Genomic DNA, 17,357 nt, shown 5'->3' on the forward strand with positions numbered 1-17,357 from the left:
TTTCTTAAGAGAAAAACATGCATATGCAACCTCTAACCTTTCACAACACACACACACACACCAGACAATAGTCCATAAGCCATACAAAAAGAAAACTACCAGCTTATTTGAAATGCAATTCCACATCGGTTTCACAATGCAAATATTTTGCTGCATAGCACATAACGATAGGTCATGAGTCTGCTTTCAGCTCTCCATGTCTCTCTGCAGAAGATATACATGAACCCATGCGTGTGTTGGCACAGGGATCACACCGTGCCAGCTGTGCAGATGCTCATAAGGTGAGCCGCAGCTGTCTTTCTGTGGGCCTAAATACACCTCCCCCCCAATCGGATGCTTTAATTAGGATGTATGCAATTATTTTCACACGCTCCTTGGCATTACACTCTTGTTCAGAGCCTCTCAAAGTCCACCTGGTTTAAACTTGCAGGTGTGTGCTATGCCTACACATTACATTACATGCATTTAGCAGACGCTCTTATTCAGAGCGACTTCCATCACAACAGAAAATAAGTGTATCCATTCAATTTACGCACACACAAACACACACACACACACACACGTTAACAGAATATGAAAGAGATAGGGTTTTTATGGATTTTTGACTTTATTGTTTGAGGTTATTACACATTTGGTTTTTCAATAACTTAGAACAAAGACAACGGGAAGGAATTGTACACAATTTGAACACACCAACATTCTTTCAGTGTCTCAGTAGAATTTTTTTGAGTCCAACCAGCAGAATGTCATGGGACAGGCCAAAGGCATAGCACTACTGCCAAGCACATAGAGCCATCATAATATTTATCAGGGACTTGAGTGTAATGTAATGAGAGTGTTTTCAGGGCACATCCACACACTTTTAAGGGAAAAGTGCAGGGTATAAGATGGACAAAAGGGATCTCTAAGGAATCTCTTAGATTACATAGAAATAAATGTAGTCTACTGGAAAGATTACATTGTAGTTCGGAAAACATTGCATATTCAAATATACAGTATCATCTGTAATTCAGTAAAATGTGAGAATCTGTCAAGGGTGAATACTTTTGCAAAGCACTAAATACTGAGGATGGTGGCAGGATTAAAATGGTGAAAAATGGCAAATAAAATGATATATGAGAGCACATCTATGAGAGTTTAAGAACAGCTGGGTCTGGAATGAGGTGAACTGAACAGACCTGTGCACCCTCTGCCTGGACTCTGCCCCTTCCCCCTCCCCCCCAAGTTTCTCCTCCTCTTCATTCTCCTTTTCTCAATCCCTTCCCCTCTCTCTCCCTGCGCTACACCAGTGCCATGCGCTGTGGCTTCTCTAGGTTGGCCCGAAACTTGTCCAGGAAACGGGAGGCCAGCTCATCATCCACAAGACGCCCATCACTGGACATGGTGACAGTCATCAGTTCCTGTCTGCAGAGGGCAGGGCCATCTCCGGAGTTGTCAGAGGGGCGGAGCTCTGTCCGAGAGCGCCCCACGGCCAGGATGCAGGCCTGGGGGGGGTTGATGACGGCACTGAAGCCACTGATGCCAAACATGCCCAGGTTTGAGATGCTGGACAGGAGAGGGACACGCAACAATATCACAGCCACTGCATGATTATTCAGCTCCAACTCCAGCATTCATAAGTCAGTTTTTACTACTGCTTATTATTATTATAATTGCTGAACATGATCCATAGTGACTCGCACAGACTACATTACCATACTGTATTGAGAAATAACAGCAATAATAATTTATTGTTACCATTATTATTATTATTTTTTTTAACTATTATTGTTACTATTTCTCACAATTCTTTTGATTATTGGAATCCTTATCCATAGTGATCTGCACACCATGTTTATTTGTGTTTATTTTCATGCCTTAAAGCAGGATATTTCTCTCATAAAACTACTGTTAATCTTAGTGATGAGTACAAACACAGCTCCTTGCACTGGATTTCCGGTTTCAGGCCATACTGCTGCTCATTACTGTTATGACTGGAAGTGGGGGATGGGATACTGACCACAAAAGGGTAACGACTTCTATCGTTCCAAATTTACCCATGTGAAATTACATGGAGGAAGTGGTGTGCTAACCGCCTTGGTAAGGTGCACCACAAACCAAGTATCAATTGAGGGCATCAATCCAACCTGTACTTTGCTGTGGAGGCTGCTATAAATGCAGCAGCAGCAGTAGTGAAGAAACAGGCAGGCAACATTGGGTGTAAACAAACTAAACATGAAAAAGAGAAAAACTGCTTTGCCCTGTGAATTTATGGCCTCCCTCCGGCACACAGATTCGACCTGTTTCTAAATGGCCCCATTACTTCTAATGACTTAAAAAAGCCTCCCTTCCCCCTTACTGAATTTAATGGCCCTGTTATTTACAGTGCTGGTCATCCTCTCATGTTCGCCGGAGAACCCATCACAGAAGAAAATCCATCTCCACTTCTATTCCACATTGAATTTACATACATTCATGCATTCCTTTAAATTATTTTTACAGATTATGAGGTATGTTACTGGCTCTGCAGCAGTGTGGCATGGTAGGCAGTGACACATACACCATTCAAGGGAGATGCAGTTTTGAATCCTACATGGGGCACTGCTGTGGTACCCTTGGGAATGGCACATAACCTGAATTGCTTTAGTAAATATCCAGATGTGTACACAGACATTTTAAAAATGGCAAACTGTACAACTATCCCAGGACAGGAGACAAAAGGTATGTAGCGTGTTGAATCTGAATCATTTTGCGTGGGCAATTTGGCCCAGTCTGAGACTGAGGTGCATTCCACTCAACCACAACGGCTGCCTGTCACTGACTTTAAGCAGCAAATTTTGCACAGGCTACATTTTTCCACTGCTTACGCAATATTTTTCAACAGTTTTTTTAAACTCACATTTTAACAACCAATGAATGTGTGAGACAAACTGGAAAAGAAAAAAATTAATACAGGCTTAAATGTATTAATTTAATACATGCTTAAAACTCAACATTAAGTGCACTGTGGCTCGACTGAACACACTGCTGCCAGTGGATTGGTTTAATGGCACGTGCCGCATGGTCAGAATCTGAACTCTCACACAGCCCCTTGTTGAGGTTTAAAAACTCAGCAGTTGACAGCATTAAATTAAGAAATAAAGTATTTTTAATGGCCCCCAGCCAAAGCAGACCATTCTTTCACTGAAAAGTTACATTGCGTTAGTGTTTCATCTGGCAGATGGCCTTATACAGGGCGACATGCATGGTTTCCATTTCAAGACTAATCCATCCACTCAGACGGACACGTACTGAACCGATCCAGACTCAAGGGCACAAAAGCAGAGGATGTGAACCAGCTACTACCTGCTTCTCCCTCAGGTACCAAACATCTATGGCACAGTGCTGAGTTGTGTTGGTGAGCCCTGCATTAATGTGGGTTTCAGGTTAATGTGATTCAGATTAGATACATTAGTGTGAAGTGTGCGATGTGTAGGAGGGTGAGGGGAAGGTACCTGAAGGAGCCGCCCTGGTACTCCTCAGGCAGCAGCTTCCCATCTCTGGCCTTCTGGGCGAGCGCCTGGGTTTGGAGACACACACACAACTACTTCAGTGAATTGCTGAGTGACAACCATTGGGAGAAGAAATCACTGTCCAGTCTCAGTGCATCAATGAGGGCATCCCTGTTTCTGGTTAGGTCCTGTGCACAGCCATGTACACATCTATACACACACAGACACACGGGTGCGCATTTGCACATGCGCACACACATCTCCATTTCAATTCACTCCTGATGCCAGCAATGTTTCAACGCAGCTCGAGTACTCCTCTAATCCAGGCATAAAGTAAGCCTTTGTCTTCAGCATGATGATACTGAAATGAGGTCTATTCCAGGGAACAGGCAGTCATATCCTACAGAAGCGTTCCTGAGTTGAAGGGCAAACATACCATGAATACCCCTTTTCTGGATTACATTTTTGTTGTGTAGAAAGTCTTTTAATGAGCAAATAACTATTAATTACCAAATAAGAGCTTAGGGTTAATTATTCAAAAATGTTCAGCAAGTCATGGATGAGTTTCACTACCATGTATGTAATTATATGCTTGCAAATCCACGCAGTAAAGAACCTGGGGTGATTACCACACCCTAGTTTGACTGTTTTCTAACTTCAAATGAATTTAGCATGATCACACAGAGTGATAAGGATCACATTTTTTAGCTGCTCTGTGAATGCAGTCATCGTTGGTGGTACCAACCCAGCTGGGGTACAGAAGCTTTTAGAACTTTTAAATGGGGTTTCAGAGCTTTTTCCCCACTGAAAGAAGTCAATGGACACAAACAGGAGCCTGAGAGTTTCACAACCTGTGCTCTAAAACATCAGTCTTCCAACATGCTCTGTGTTTTGACCCCATCAGCCAACACACACATCAATCAATTGACTGATATGGGGGAAAGGTAGATTAGATGAGGTTTAAAACTGAGCTGTCTGTGTATATATGTCTGTGTGGGGGAGTTAGTAAGACAGAGTTGGGGGTGGGGGGGAAACATACTGTCCTTATTGACACACATGGTACACCACACTGCCCCCACTCTAATCAAGTCACATCCTACCCCAAACACACAGACACACAGAGAAAGAAAAAGAGAGAGAGAGAGAGAGAGAGAGAGAGAGAGAGAGAGAGACTTTAGCTACAGAACAGGTGTAGCTATATACAACAAATGTTCTACACACATTTTCCCCTGCCACTCTGCTTCATTGTGTGGAGGACTGTGTGCTCATGATGTATCTCCTTTTTAAAAAAATAAATAAATAAATACGTGGTTCTACAACTGCCAGTTGTTTCAGTTCCCTATCTTCTCACGAATGTAGAGGTGCAGTGGAGCTACAGTATGTGCGTTTGTCAGGATCTCCTCTTTTCGTCAAATGGCTGCAGCTAAATCTTATGTGTCAGAAATCATGCATTGAGCAGCAAATGTGACATGACCCTAAACTGGGTTTTTTGAAGTAAGTTTGTCAACAGCTGCACTTTAGAGGGGTCAAATCATCTGGTAATCAAAGTAATCTGTGAAGGAAGGGGAAAATCTTATATGACGTTCCACTACAAATGTAGGGCCAAATATAACACCTTAAATGTGTTAAAGAGGCAACAGTTCTATCATGAACAGCCTTTTGCTCACTTGCAAAAGATAATGTGCTTTAAGCACTTCACTGTTTAATTTTGTGAGGTATTTCAGGAAGCCTGACATTTTTTAAGATAACCTCTTGTGGTGTAATATTTGGAGCTCGATTTGGGTGTTACAACTGTCATTTACAGGATATGGGCACATGTGACAGGGCTATCGTGCTGCACCGCCCCTTGCCCAGTACAAGTAGATGATATAACAACCACATCGGGGGGGTACAAGGAAAGAAAAAAAAAACAGCACATCGATATGTGGGTGGGAAGCTATGTTGGGAGTGTGTTTTGATCCTGACATTCAGTGGGCAACCTTGACACAACAGGTCATTTTCCATCCACAGTGGGATAAGAACCTATAAAATCTCCAGTTCTGTCGAAATGTACCGCTCAACATGTGACAGGCAGTGAATCAGAGAGGAAGTACACATGCGCGCACACACACACACACACACACACGCACACGCACGCACACTTTCACGCACACACTCACCACTGTCCCAACGGACCATCTGCAGATTGCGACCTTGTTTGCTGGTTATGGAGAACTGAATCTGTCCACTGGTGCCACTGGAAATACCCCACATTTCAGACTCAGGTTTTCTGAGCTTGGCGGATGTGCCTTTGTAGTGGCTGCAGCCCAGCTGTTGGTGAGTGTGAGGATACACCAGTGGTATGCTCCATTGCAGAGTGTTCTGTGTTCAGTCAACCACATTCGGAAGCAGATCCCAAACCCCCTGCTAACTGCTTCTCTATAAGCTCAGTGATAAGATAAATGACCGAGAGGTGACCTGCCTGCTCAAGCAAATACACACCCAGACCTAGACAGACATATGTGTGTGCACATATGCATGTGAACACACACACATACACGTGCTCCCATGCACGCTTGCACACATGCAGGCACACACACACACACACACACATACACATACACACACACACACACACACATACACACACACACACACACACACACAAACAAAGGAATGCATAGATTTGAGCACCCACAGACACAAACACACACAGACAGGCATGCACACACAGACAATCAAACAGCCATAATCACTGCCAAGAGCACCTTGATTATAATTAACTTACTTTAGGTTCATTTTACCTTTGTGTCCGCTTGTTGCTTATGGGCCATGCACACATGCACATGTGCACACCTGCACAACATTGCCAGAGACACAGAGGAATACTCTGTACTTGTGTGCAGTGCGCAGTATTTCATGTTTGTTGCCAAAGCTTTGAGCCGGGGTACAGCCTGCATAATATAAGGCCATAAAGATCAGCAACAATCCTTGCCATTTAGCTCATTGGCTTCAGAAGGGATAAATCACAGCCAGCAATATACGCAGGGTAGTTTACAGAGTTATCTAAATTAGGTTGAAAGCAAATGCAGTGACATTCTCTGGGAGAAGCACATGGCTTGCTCTCTGTCTCTCTTCTGAGCACTGCTGTAGCCATCATTATGTGACAACATTTTTCATGAGTGCAGTTTGTGTCTTTTCTGCTGATTCATGAAATTTCCCCTTGCCCCTCATCTTCACTATCACCACCACTGGCACATCTACTCCTGTAGCAACCTCAACCTGTTCTCTGTGGTGGACGATACCTTAGCATTGGCAGAGATCTCCTGTACCCCCTTGCTGGCTGCGTCCTTAATGATGGGAGTGATGAGGCCCCGGTCAGTTGCCACAGCAATGGAGATGTGGATCGAGTCCAGCGCTTGTGGCCCCTCATCCGCCCAAGTCACATTCACTTCGGGCAGCTCCTGTGGGGGGCACCAGAGAGAGGAGGAGAGGGGGGTTAAGGAGGCAGTCATACTAGTGGAATGGATGGTCTCTTCCTGCCACACTGTTTCACCACAGCTGTCCTGACCACTTAAATTGGGGGGGGGGGGGTTTGCTGGGGGAGGTTGGACGGCTGGGCAGGAATTCACAGTGGTGAACTGTGTTTTAATGGCAGCTGGGCCATAGGGAAGGGCTCTGACTGCCTCGTGTTTGATTTTCCACTTTTTGTTGGCTTCCAAGGAGGCAGGGAAGCCACCCGCACTAACGGTTGCGTCAGAATGCTAATCACACGAAGCCAACAGGACAACAACTTGTCCCTGTTGCAAAAGAGCAAACTCATTCTGTCTCCGGGATTCTGGCTGCCAGCTTCTTGACAGGACTTCAGATCCATCAGTGCACAGGAAGCCAGCAGGCACAGACTCTGCCATGCAGACGCCTCCACACAGCTGCTTACTAAAAGAGGAGGAAGCCATCACTTTTGCCACCCTCCCCCCAAGGTGTATGCTCATTGCGCCTGCTGGTGTGCGGATAAGACCCGTTTCCTGGGGGATACCAGTGGGGTGGGGCTTACGTTGCAAAACAAGGTTGGCTGCTCTGTTCTGACACATCTCAGTAAGGAAACAAACAGCGGGAAGAGAACCATATCAAAAGCGAGGGAGGAATCTGCCAGCTGTCTGGACACCGAACAATGCTCTGATGCAGTGCAGATTTTTTTTATACCTCCGTTCCCTTTCAAGACTCTCAGAATGAAGTTCCAGAGTCAGCCTGCATTGTGACATGTGGCATTTATTTTTAGTGCTGTTAGAAGAATGCACCCCTCCATCTGTGACTGAGCCTGATAAATATATATATATACGCCCCTATGAATGAGGGGGCTGAGGAACAGTGTCTTAAGAATTGTACTGGATTATGTCTGAACATGTTTACATTCTCACCCAATTTGAAACGGTAAAAATAACCCAATCTCTCCATTTCTACCATTCGTGAATCCATGGCCCAGGGATGGAAATGGGCACTTGCAATCACACAAACCTTGCGTGGATTCATGAGCAGACAGGGGACTCACACTGGCAGAGGTGTGAGGGGTGGCAAGAGGGCAGGGGGCTGGTGTGTGTCAGGTCAAGCAGCTCTGGATGAGAGTTTGTCTCTGTTCGAGGGGCCTGCGCTCCCAGCAGCTTTCCTCTCGTCAGGTGCCATTGAAGGAGGTATGCTGTCTGAATACACTGTATCTATACCGGTTTTATTAGGTAAATCCTGGCCTTTTAATTAACTTTCACTCGCTAATTACCATCAGTCTCTACCTTATAAAAGAAACACAGTGATGCTTTATGACTAAACCTGGGACTAACGTGGGTCCTTTTTCAAAAGATGATCCTTGTTACACACATTACAAACAATGCTAAAACTGATTCATTGACTCATTAATGCTACGTCTTTAGGAATAATCAGATCTCTCTACCATCTCTGCCTGCTTCAAAACTTCATATACTTCATACTCACTTTCAGTGTCACTGCTGCTGCCTTGATGATGAAATCGTTGACAGAAACCTTGATCTCGTCTGAAAGACACAAACAAGAAGCCAGTGAGATACAGTACATATCTGAGGAAGACAGCAGAAAGATCAATTGTGTAACAGTGCATTTATCAGGTCTGTGGTGTACCTCACCACAAAATGGCCATGAAGCCAAGACTGTCAGACAGCTTGATGAACCCCTAGACCCAGAAACCCCATACTTTAGTTTCCTTTGTGAAGCATGTAAAGGTCAAAGGTCACTGGAGGCACAGACTGGCACCATATGGTTGTTTTTGAGAAGAAAAAAAAAAACACAGTTCAACAACCTATTCTATACAGTAAAAGCACAACCTCTGCACATATTATTCCAATTGCTTCAGTGGTAAAAAAAAGGAGTAAGTCTACACTGTGCTCCACCAGGGACTGTGAAGGACCAGTCTTACTTCTATTTCTGAGAACCAGAAACAGCTTGCACCACATATGCCCATATTTAAGTGCTGTTTGTTGATAGGACAAAGTCTGAGGAAACATCTCTTTGGCAAACAAGTCCAGTTCTATAGGAAGCAAATGTCAACCCCCCTCCATGGTTGGCCCCTGAAACACAGCCCCCTCCACCCCCACTGTAAGGAAAATGCAAAATCTGCTTCAGTGTTCTTGGATGGTCACCTAATGCAATCAAAACTAACTCAATTATCAAGGGGGAATTGATTGGCATGCCTTGATGCTGACAATGACTATTTGGTTGCCTTCCACACCACACCCTTTGTTCCTGTATGAGGTGCGATACCCCTGTCCCTTCCCGTGAGCAGGATGAAGGAGGAGACTCTGTGGAGCCTCGAAAACCTTGCACATGTAAATGTCCATTTGTTTCTCTGCCATCCAGTCAGAGACAGGAACCTGCATTTTATTTCAGCATTTTATTTCAGGATTTGGGTATAAAAGCTTGTAACAATACAACATAATTTTCTAATTGATCTGCCTTGCTTTTACCCGGTATGTTTCATACTGTAATTAAACACAAATTTTTAGGCCATCGAATACATTGCAAAACACTGCAAAGATGGGTCACATGGACCTCTTGTAGATAAGACAGATCCTCTAAATTGGTTAGAGGAAGCATGTAGAGAGAGGAACGTGGGGTATTCTAAAAAGAAGCGTAAACATGCAAATGTTTCACAAGCTTTACAGCAAGGGCAGTGTCAATTGAAACGCAAGCACAGATAGGATGTGCAGAACAGAAGCACACCTTAGAGGTGTTAGGAAAACTGCTGATGATCTTGAGAGTGAGAAATCTGCTAGTCAGGCAGAACGTAGACTAGCAGCTGAACACAGTATTGATTTGCGACAACAGGTTGTCTTGTTGAGACAGTCTGGATGAAGTTAAAATGGCTAGTGTCTTGCTTAAAAAACAGCTAGAAAAGAGCCAAAATGCATACGAGGCACTTTGGGCTAGAAGCAGCAAAAATCCTGATGTGGTTAGAGCAATTTAAGTGTCATATGGCGGCATTGGGCATAAAATTACCACAGGATTCCGATTCAGAGAGTGATAGCTCAGGTGAGTCTGAGTAAGATGCACATGATACTGGTTTAGTAAGAGCTGCTCCATTTCGGGTTAGGGAGCGAAGAACTCGTAGGAGACCAGCAGTAGCAGCTGAAGGCCAACCTGGGACTACACAGTATGATTATGAGGAGCATATTCCGCTGTCTACATCGGAGCTGGGTAATCTGTGTTCCAATGTTGGTAAATGGGATGGCATTTGTGACCCACATCCTTATCTTGCTGCTCATAATTCAGGTATCCCTTTTCCACAGACAAATGATCCTGCTTTTCTTGCATTAGTCATGCAACAGTAAAGTGCAATAGTCAATGATGCTTCAAGACTACCGTTGAATCAAAAACAGAAAACTGGTGAATTAACATTTACAGATGTTTGCAGTCTCCTTCGTAGCTGGTATGAGACAATCATCAATAGCCCCACCCCAAAAAACCGCCTCCATGCTCTTCCTGCTGGTGTGATATGAAAGGGATGGCATGCTGAACCATCCTGGATTTGGGCTTTTCCATTACTCTTCTTCCTTGGTTCTTATTCTTCCTTCTCGGTGCACTGTCGGCTGAGGGAGCATTGTGGGGTCGGTATAACAGCCTGTCAGACAGGAAGCTTTTCGAGTGATTACTGGCCTAACCTGTTAACCTGTTCAGCTTTCTAACAATGGAAAATGACAAAAAGAAAAAAAAAACTCAGTAGTTCATAACCATCAAGAGAAACCAACAACCTGCACATGCACAAATGCCTTTAAAAGGAAAGCACATGAAAAGCACATTCCTTTTAAGGAATGGGACATTACACTATGTCATTTTCACACCAATTTACCTTAAACAATTTCTTGGCTCCTTATTACTAGCTTTTACAATATTCCGCCATTATTACTTAGCTATCTTAATTTTTCAAAATATTTTAAAATGGTCACCATAGCAATACTGTGAGTACCTATGCTTTGGTCCTCGTTTAATGACTCTTAAAGGTGTAGCTCCAGGGTATGGGGCGACTAAGCTGAACGGAGCTCATGGTAGGGCTCCAAGGGGAAATGATGATTCTCCTCTGGCCACTTGCTCTAGTGCTAACACTGTCTGGTGTATGCTTGGTTAAACAGCAGGGACTTGTGGAGACAAACCCACCCCTGTCTACTTCTGGAGACATTTGGCAGCCAGCCCCAGGCCCAAACCACAGAGCAAACAGATGCGCTCCATCTTCAGCCCAGGAGACATCAGGGTGACATGCAGTTTACTGATTCTAAAAAGACATTATTGTAGATGGGTGCAGGGTCCTCCATATGTTGAGGGGGATGCAAGAGTTGTTTTTTGGATCGTGGAAGGCTGTTCCCTACGCTTCCTTTCTAAACCTGCAACCCCCCGAGACTAAACTTTAGTCAAGGTCACACGCCGCTGCCATTCACTGTGTATATTCTCAAATTCACGTGTTTCCATCACAAACCATCCAGCATGGAAGGTGACACTCATACTTCACCAGCCAGTAGGCAGGTGCATGAGCTTACAGTGTGCACTTTAGTAACCCCACTTCTCTGCTTGTGCAGTGAGAGGCAAACTAAAACACGCTTTTTCGGAAAGACTGGTGGACTCACACACCAGACTGCAAGCTCATCAGATGCCTCTCAGATTAAGAGAGTGGAATTCCTGTACACATTAACTTGCTACCCAGTTCATTTGCATGGCAGCAGTGTGCTGTGGTGTTAAGGAGCACGGACTGTAACCCAATGGTTGCCAATTTAATTAACTGGTTGGGCACTGCTGTACCCTTGAGCTAGGTACTCAACCTGAATTTCTTTAGTAAATATCCAGCTATGTAAATGGATGACAGGTATGTGACACAGTGGGTAAGAGCGCCTAAAAACATAATGTGTTCTCCCTGGGAGAAACTGTGTGCTGTCTCATGGTAATCCTTGTCAAAAATGAGTTGTTTGGTGGGAATTATAAGGGCATTTCTGACTAGCAGAAGCACATTGCAGAGTCTGTAGGGTCTCTTGATGTCACAGCTCTGCAGCTGATAAAAGCCATTTCAGTGGTGGTTAGCCATTCCTGAAAAATAACACTCTGATGTGTGGCTCTCGGTGTCCTCCTATGCATCACTGTGCTGTGCATACTCTGACCTTTGGCCAGGTCTCTGCGCAGCTTCATGATGGCACCCAGGTCACATTCGACAGTGGCATAGGCGTGGGGGATGGTGGTCTTGGACTGCGTGAGCCTCTGGGCAATGACGCGTCGCATGTTGGAGGCGGGGACTTCAGTGAAGGTGCCCTGTGGGAAAGGGAGGACAGTTAAGTGGGGCCATGGAGTGTCAGAGCTGCAATGAAGCCAAATGGCACTGGTTGCTCAGGTTAAAAACAGCAATTCCTGTTCTCTTCCCCAGTCAGTGCCACTATAACATGCCCCAACACCCCCTACGCCAACAGAAAACATGGTCCTCAGCAGTGGTAGCCACAGAAATCCCTCAGCTAAACACATGCCAGGACTAACAGTGGTGATGTTGTGAACACACACTTCACTGACATCAAAAGAAAACAATTTAAGAAAAACATTCCTGAAAAGGGCAGCAATGCAACGTAAACAGCAGACAGCACACTGAAACTGATGGTATTGTATTGGTCATGTAGATGGTTAGTTCTCAACACCACAGGCTCAAAAAAAAGATAATGCCAAGATTATCCAGTTGGCTAAGGCTTGTTGATCCTGACCACTTCTGTGATAATAAGCCTCACTACCCTCCTATGGGGCCACAGGAGCTTTGGACCAGAACTGCCTCTTGCCAAGAGCGGGGGTCTAAATGTGTAGGGGGGTGATCTTTTTCATCCCCCAAACAGAACAAACGCAGGAGCAACAGGATAAAGGATGCCCTTGGCCTAGTGGAGGAGATCTGAGTGGATGTCGACCTGGAATCCTCAGATGGCCTACGAGAATGAGGATGGCCCCTTCACACACTGTGTGCAGGTGGTATGCTAATGCCCAGCAAATGCAACAGCAAACACCAACACCACTGAGATACTGTATATTTCAGAAGCATCTGCTAGGAATGTTTTAATGTTATACATCATTCATTAAATTACACAAATAAATACAGAAAGAGGGCAAACCAAAGTCTCTGTTTTCACTGATTCACTGACAGTATCCTTTCCTGCTGCACATTGGAGAAAGATTTCAAGGAATCACTGAAACAAGAGGCAGCAGGGTGCTTCTTTCTCCAAACTGACAGCACATGATTGAGGAGATCCCCTCCAGTTCAGGGGGGCGTGTTGCAACAGATCCCCTACCCCCAACCATCAGTGATTTTGCTCCTCATTTCCTCCTGTTGCTGGGAGGAGGGAGCAAGGTTTTTTGTGGTGGGAAAGATGGTCACAAATGGTTGTTTTCCATGTGGCAGGGACCCTGGTTTGGATTCGAAGGACACAGGAGCACATTAGGGCCTGGTCAGCCACCAAAAGGGCTGAACTGGGAGGAAAAGGTGCAGGAAAAGGGGAAGGGAGGGAATGGGGAGGTCAATTCCAACACAAATGCCTTCTCCCTTTATCTAAATGCTGTTTTGAAGAGATGGTGTAATCCAACACCCCTTCCTTTACGCTTGAAAAGCCTGAGTGCTGTTTTCATTCGACTCGGATCAAATCCAAACAAAGATCTTCATGCTAATTGCACACTACAGAGCTGGTGCTGGTGGACGCTTTTCCACTGGATGAGAGCGTGTTGGTTATCCTTCACATTTCCCAGCCTGCTCTGCAGGGGTTGAGATTTGGCATCAGTCAAACCAGCATCCCAGATGCCCTGTCAGTGACCTCTGACCCAATCTCAAACCTATGGAGATGCAACTCTCAATTCATGCTCAACATGTTACTCTTCCCCTCTTAGGGATGGCTGGCGGTCTTAAGCACATAGGTCTGGCATGTCACCACTCATTCTCCACAGGAGAAAAACAAATGCTGTGTGCCATCTATATTTGTATACTGCCATTCACTGAAGCTTGCTCTATCTGAACCTTTCCTGCAATGTGGAATGCATCTCCCGTCATAAATGGGAGAGGACACACAGTAATGTGATTCTCTTCAGCAAAATACTGGTGGCCCTTGAATTTCACTGGAAACTACACTGTGGTCTCAATGGATTTATGCATAATTTTTTCAGATTTTTTTCTGGTGAAAAGGCAGATGCCACTGTCTACCACTGCATGAAAATCTATACTGGTGTTTCATCTGGCTGCTTTGGCAACTTCTGTCAGAGGTAGTAAAACTGGTAAAAATTACACTCCTATTCCTGATTTGCATGGCATTGACAAGAACACTGCAAACTCCTGTTAGAGGTGTTACCTCATTTATGGCTAACTATAGTTTACATAGTTTCACTGCAGCAATGGCCCTATTATCCTGAGGCGAGGCGATGGAATTACTTTTAATTACTTTTGACTTGTATCGGTCATTCACCAAGGCAATGAAAGTAATGACTTTGGTACATGCCACAGAGCATTACACTTTGTCATACGTCAGTATTTAAAAAGGTGTCCTTCATGTGAAATCACCAGCGACACCAATTAAACTCTCCATCCCTGCAGGGTTTTTTTGTACCAGAGGGCATTCCTGTCTGCCTGAGTATCCCTTGCAGCTGCTGTTTCTTTTTAGATTTGTAAAAATTCACACTATTCATTTTCACTTTGTCAGAGCAGAAGGCTGTCTGATGTCTAAGAGGTGGCCACTGGCATATGCACTCATACATGTGCTGTGAGCTGTGAGCTATGACCTATGATGTAGCATGTCCCTGAGGTGATGAGAGTGGGGGAACGAGGGAGGGACAGGAAAGAGATAAAGAATGAGACAAAGAGGAGCAGTGTAAGATAAAGTAGGGGAGAGAGAGAAGAAGAGAGTGAGGGGGAAAATATAGGGACAGAAAGAATGCCAGAAAGAGAGAGAGACAGTGAGAAAGTGATTGTGTGAGGGAGAGAGAGAGAGAAAGAGACCTGCACAGCACTGATAGAGGCTTTAAGTGTCTTCCATGCGTGGGGCGAGTCAGAAACAGGCAGTGTTGTCTTCCTCAGTCTCTGCTAAACACCGGAACAAAACACCCTCAGCTACCCTGCTGCCCTTATCTCCTGTAAACCTGGGCACATGACAGGCTTCAACACAGACTGCAAAGCTCAATCTGACAGAGACATCGATCCAAACCTGAGATATTACACTACTCAAAGAAACAAGAGGCTGGAGCTCAATGAATAAAAAAGTAGCAATGAAATCTGCAGGCCACAGTCCCACTAAATAGCACCCTTGCAGTTATTAAAGCAGGCAATTAATTCAAACCTCAGTTGTAACAGCCAATACATGAGAACCAGTTCACTCTAATTAAGAAGTCACTGTCAAACAGCAAACAGTGAGCTCTGCTTTTTGGTGAAGAATGCATGACTAAGTGTGGACCACATTCACCACTATCAAAATGTGACACATTCAAAGCAGGAGTAAATATTAGTGTTGTAAGTGGGAATACTGACCGGAGCGCCTGGCTTCCCAGGTACTGAGACTGGAGGGTGCATAGGCCGTCCAGAAGCCGGGGGAGTGGGTGGTGTGGAAGCCTGCATGGGAGCTGCAGTGGCAGGGGCAGGGGAAGGAACAGAGACCGGCAAGACAGCAGAAAGTCCCTCGGTGTCAGCTTTCTTCAGCAGTTTCAGGGCGTCTCTGTAGGAAAGAGAAGACGCAGTCTTGAGTTTCTCTGTGTTATACTCGGTACAACAATTTGTGAGAAATTGTTGAAACAATTTGTGACAGAGAAAATGAACATTAGGTAATAGACATTCTGTGAACAATTAAGAACCATAGCTGTTTCAGGAAATACCAGCGTCTCTCTTTTTTTCTCAATAATGACAGAGCAATGAAAAGCACTAGCCCATTTATGCACAGTCAGAATGTATAATTCCTTTTAACAGCTCTGGCCTGGTTTTAAACAAAGGCACTGTAAAGGTGGTTTTTAAAATTGCCAATCACTTGTTTGCCCAGACAATGAGCCCCTCACTGAGGCTTTGGGATGTCCCTTGAAATCCTTGATGATTGACTGTTCCCTGATTGCCCGCCTGTCACAGTAAATACATGGAACACAAACAATGCCAAAAGGTGTGGTGGCACTTTATCGCAGATTGTTGAGAAAAATGAATGTGGATGAACCCTGTTTCTACCGATGGGACTGAGAACTAAAAGGACAAAAAAAAAATTGAGGAATGTTGTTTTTACTCAAATGTACATACTGTACCCTATGCTTTGATGTGTGAATGGAGCTATTGATATGAACACCGTGAGGCAAAAATTCCAGGGGAGGAGGGCAGGAACACAACCCCCACCCCCCACTGCTGTCCCCTCCTTCTCTGCCCAGAAAAACACCCTGCAGAGGTGTCGGTGTAAACATTTTCCACTTTTCAGTTCATCTCATATGTTGGGCTGGACAACTGTCATGAACAGAACACTGATTATTCCATCATGCACATTTATTGCTTTCTGTAGGACTAGTGTGTGTGTCTGCTGGAGTATCAGTATGTTTGTGTCTTTGAGTGCTTGTTCTCTCAGTCTCATAAGGCAATCTGACTAAGCCACGGCATAGTTGACTCGCTGCATGCCAGAGTATTGGAGGATGCAACCTGTGAATTCTTTAGATTATGTTTTAATTGAGTTATTTGTGCTGAGCCCTGAGGCAGGGTTACTCCTGGCTGATCTAAGAACAATGTATGAATGGAGTAAAGACATCCCCGTCATAAATTAGTACCTGTCAACAACAGGGTGGCATTTCAAGTATGGGCCTCACTCACAGTAAGATCCTTGAGTAAACACAACCTGGTCCCATGCCTCTCATAAGATGTGGAAAGTAATGGCAGAATTATTTTACAAATTTGGAAAAATTCACTGGCTTTCACTGGGAATACCTATGAAATAGGGCTACCACCTTGGCCACGGAGTCCACCTCACTTCCAGGTTTCAGAGTGTCACAGTCCTTACTACCTGTCTGATTATGCCACAACATCTACACCATGCAGTGACTCTCCTTTTGCCACTCATGTGAGCTCAACAGCACCCCCATGATTAATGTTCATGTAGACAAAGCAGTGTGTGGTTGGCAGTGAAACTGCCAGTCAGATCTTGATGACTGCAACACCATAGGAGCATGAGAAACATAAGACTTTTGAAGACTCATGTGGTAGCACTGTGTGTGGTTAAATGTCTTTGGGATACAATGTACTTTACGTGGATTTACGTGGATAAATGTACGTAATTTACGTGGATAAATGTACTGTAACAGTGCACAAGATACCTGCCTAACAGCCTGAATTGCTATACTAAATTGTATTGCATAGAAGGTGCAATAGAAGAGTTAAGGTTCTGT

The 17,357-nt window shown here is 44.6% G+C and overlaps 1 protein-coding gene across 2 annotated transcripts in view; it reads right to left on the bottom strand.

Annotated features, from left to right (window-relative positions):
- Positions 1–640: 640 nt before the first annotated feature.
- The window catches only part of pdhx (pyruvate dehydrogenase complex component X), a 47,838-nt gene continuing 31,121 nt past the window's right edge, over positions 641–17,357 (bottom strand). For both annotated transcript variants that reach the window (XM_036535670.1, XM_036535671.1), the window contains exons 6-11: positions 15,484–15,667; positions 12,113–12,260; positions 8,433–8,491; positions 6,755–6,913; positions 3,474–3,538; positions 641–1,545 (exon numbers count right to left, since the gene is read on the bottom strand). In XM_036535670.1, coding sequence (XP_036391563.1) covers positions 1,281–1,545; positions 3,474–3,538; positions 6,755–6,913; positions 8,433–8,491; positions 12,113–12,260; positions 15,484–15,667 — 880 coding nt within the window. In that variant the 3' untranslated portion in view covers positions 641–1,280. The remainder of the gene's footprint in view (positions 1,546–3,473; positions 3,539–6,754; positions 6,914–8,432; positions 8,492–12,112; positions 12,261–15,483; positions 15,668–17,357) is intronic.

Source organism: Megalops cyprinoides, chromosome 8 (assembly GCF_013368585.1).
Source record: "Megalops cyprinoides isolate fMegCyp1 chromosome 8, fMegCyp1.pri, whole genome shotgun sequence".
NCBI lineage: Eukaryota > Metazoa > Chordata > Actinopteri > Elopiformes > Megalopidae > Megalops > Megalops cyprinoides.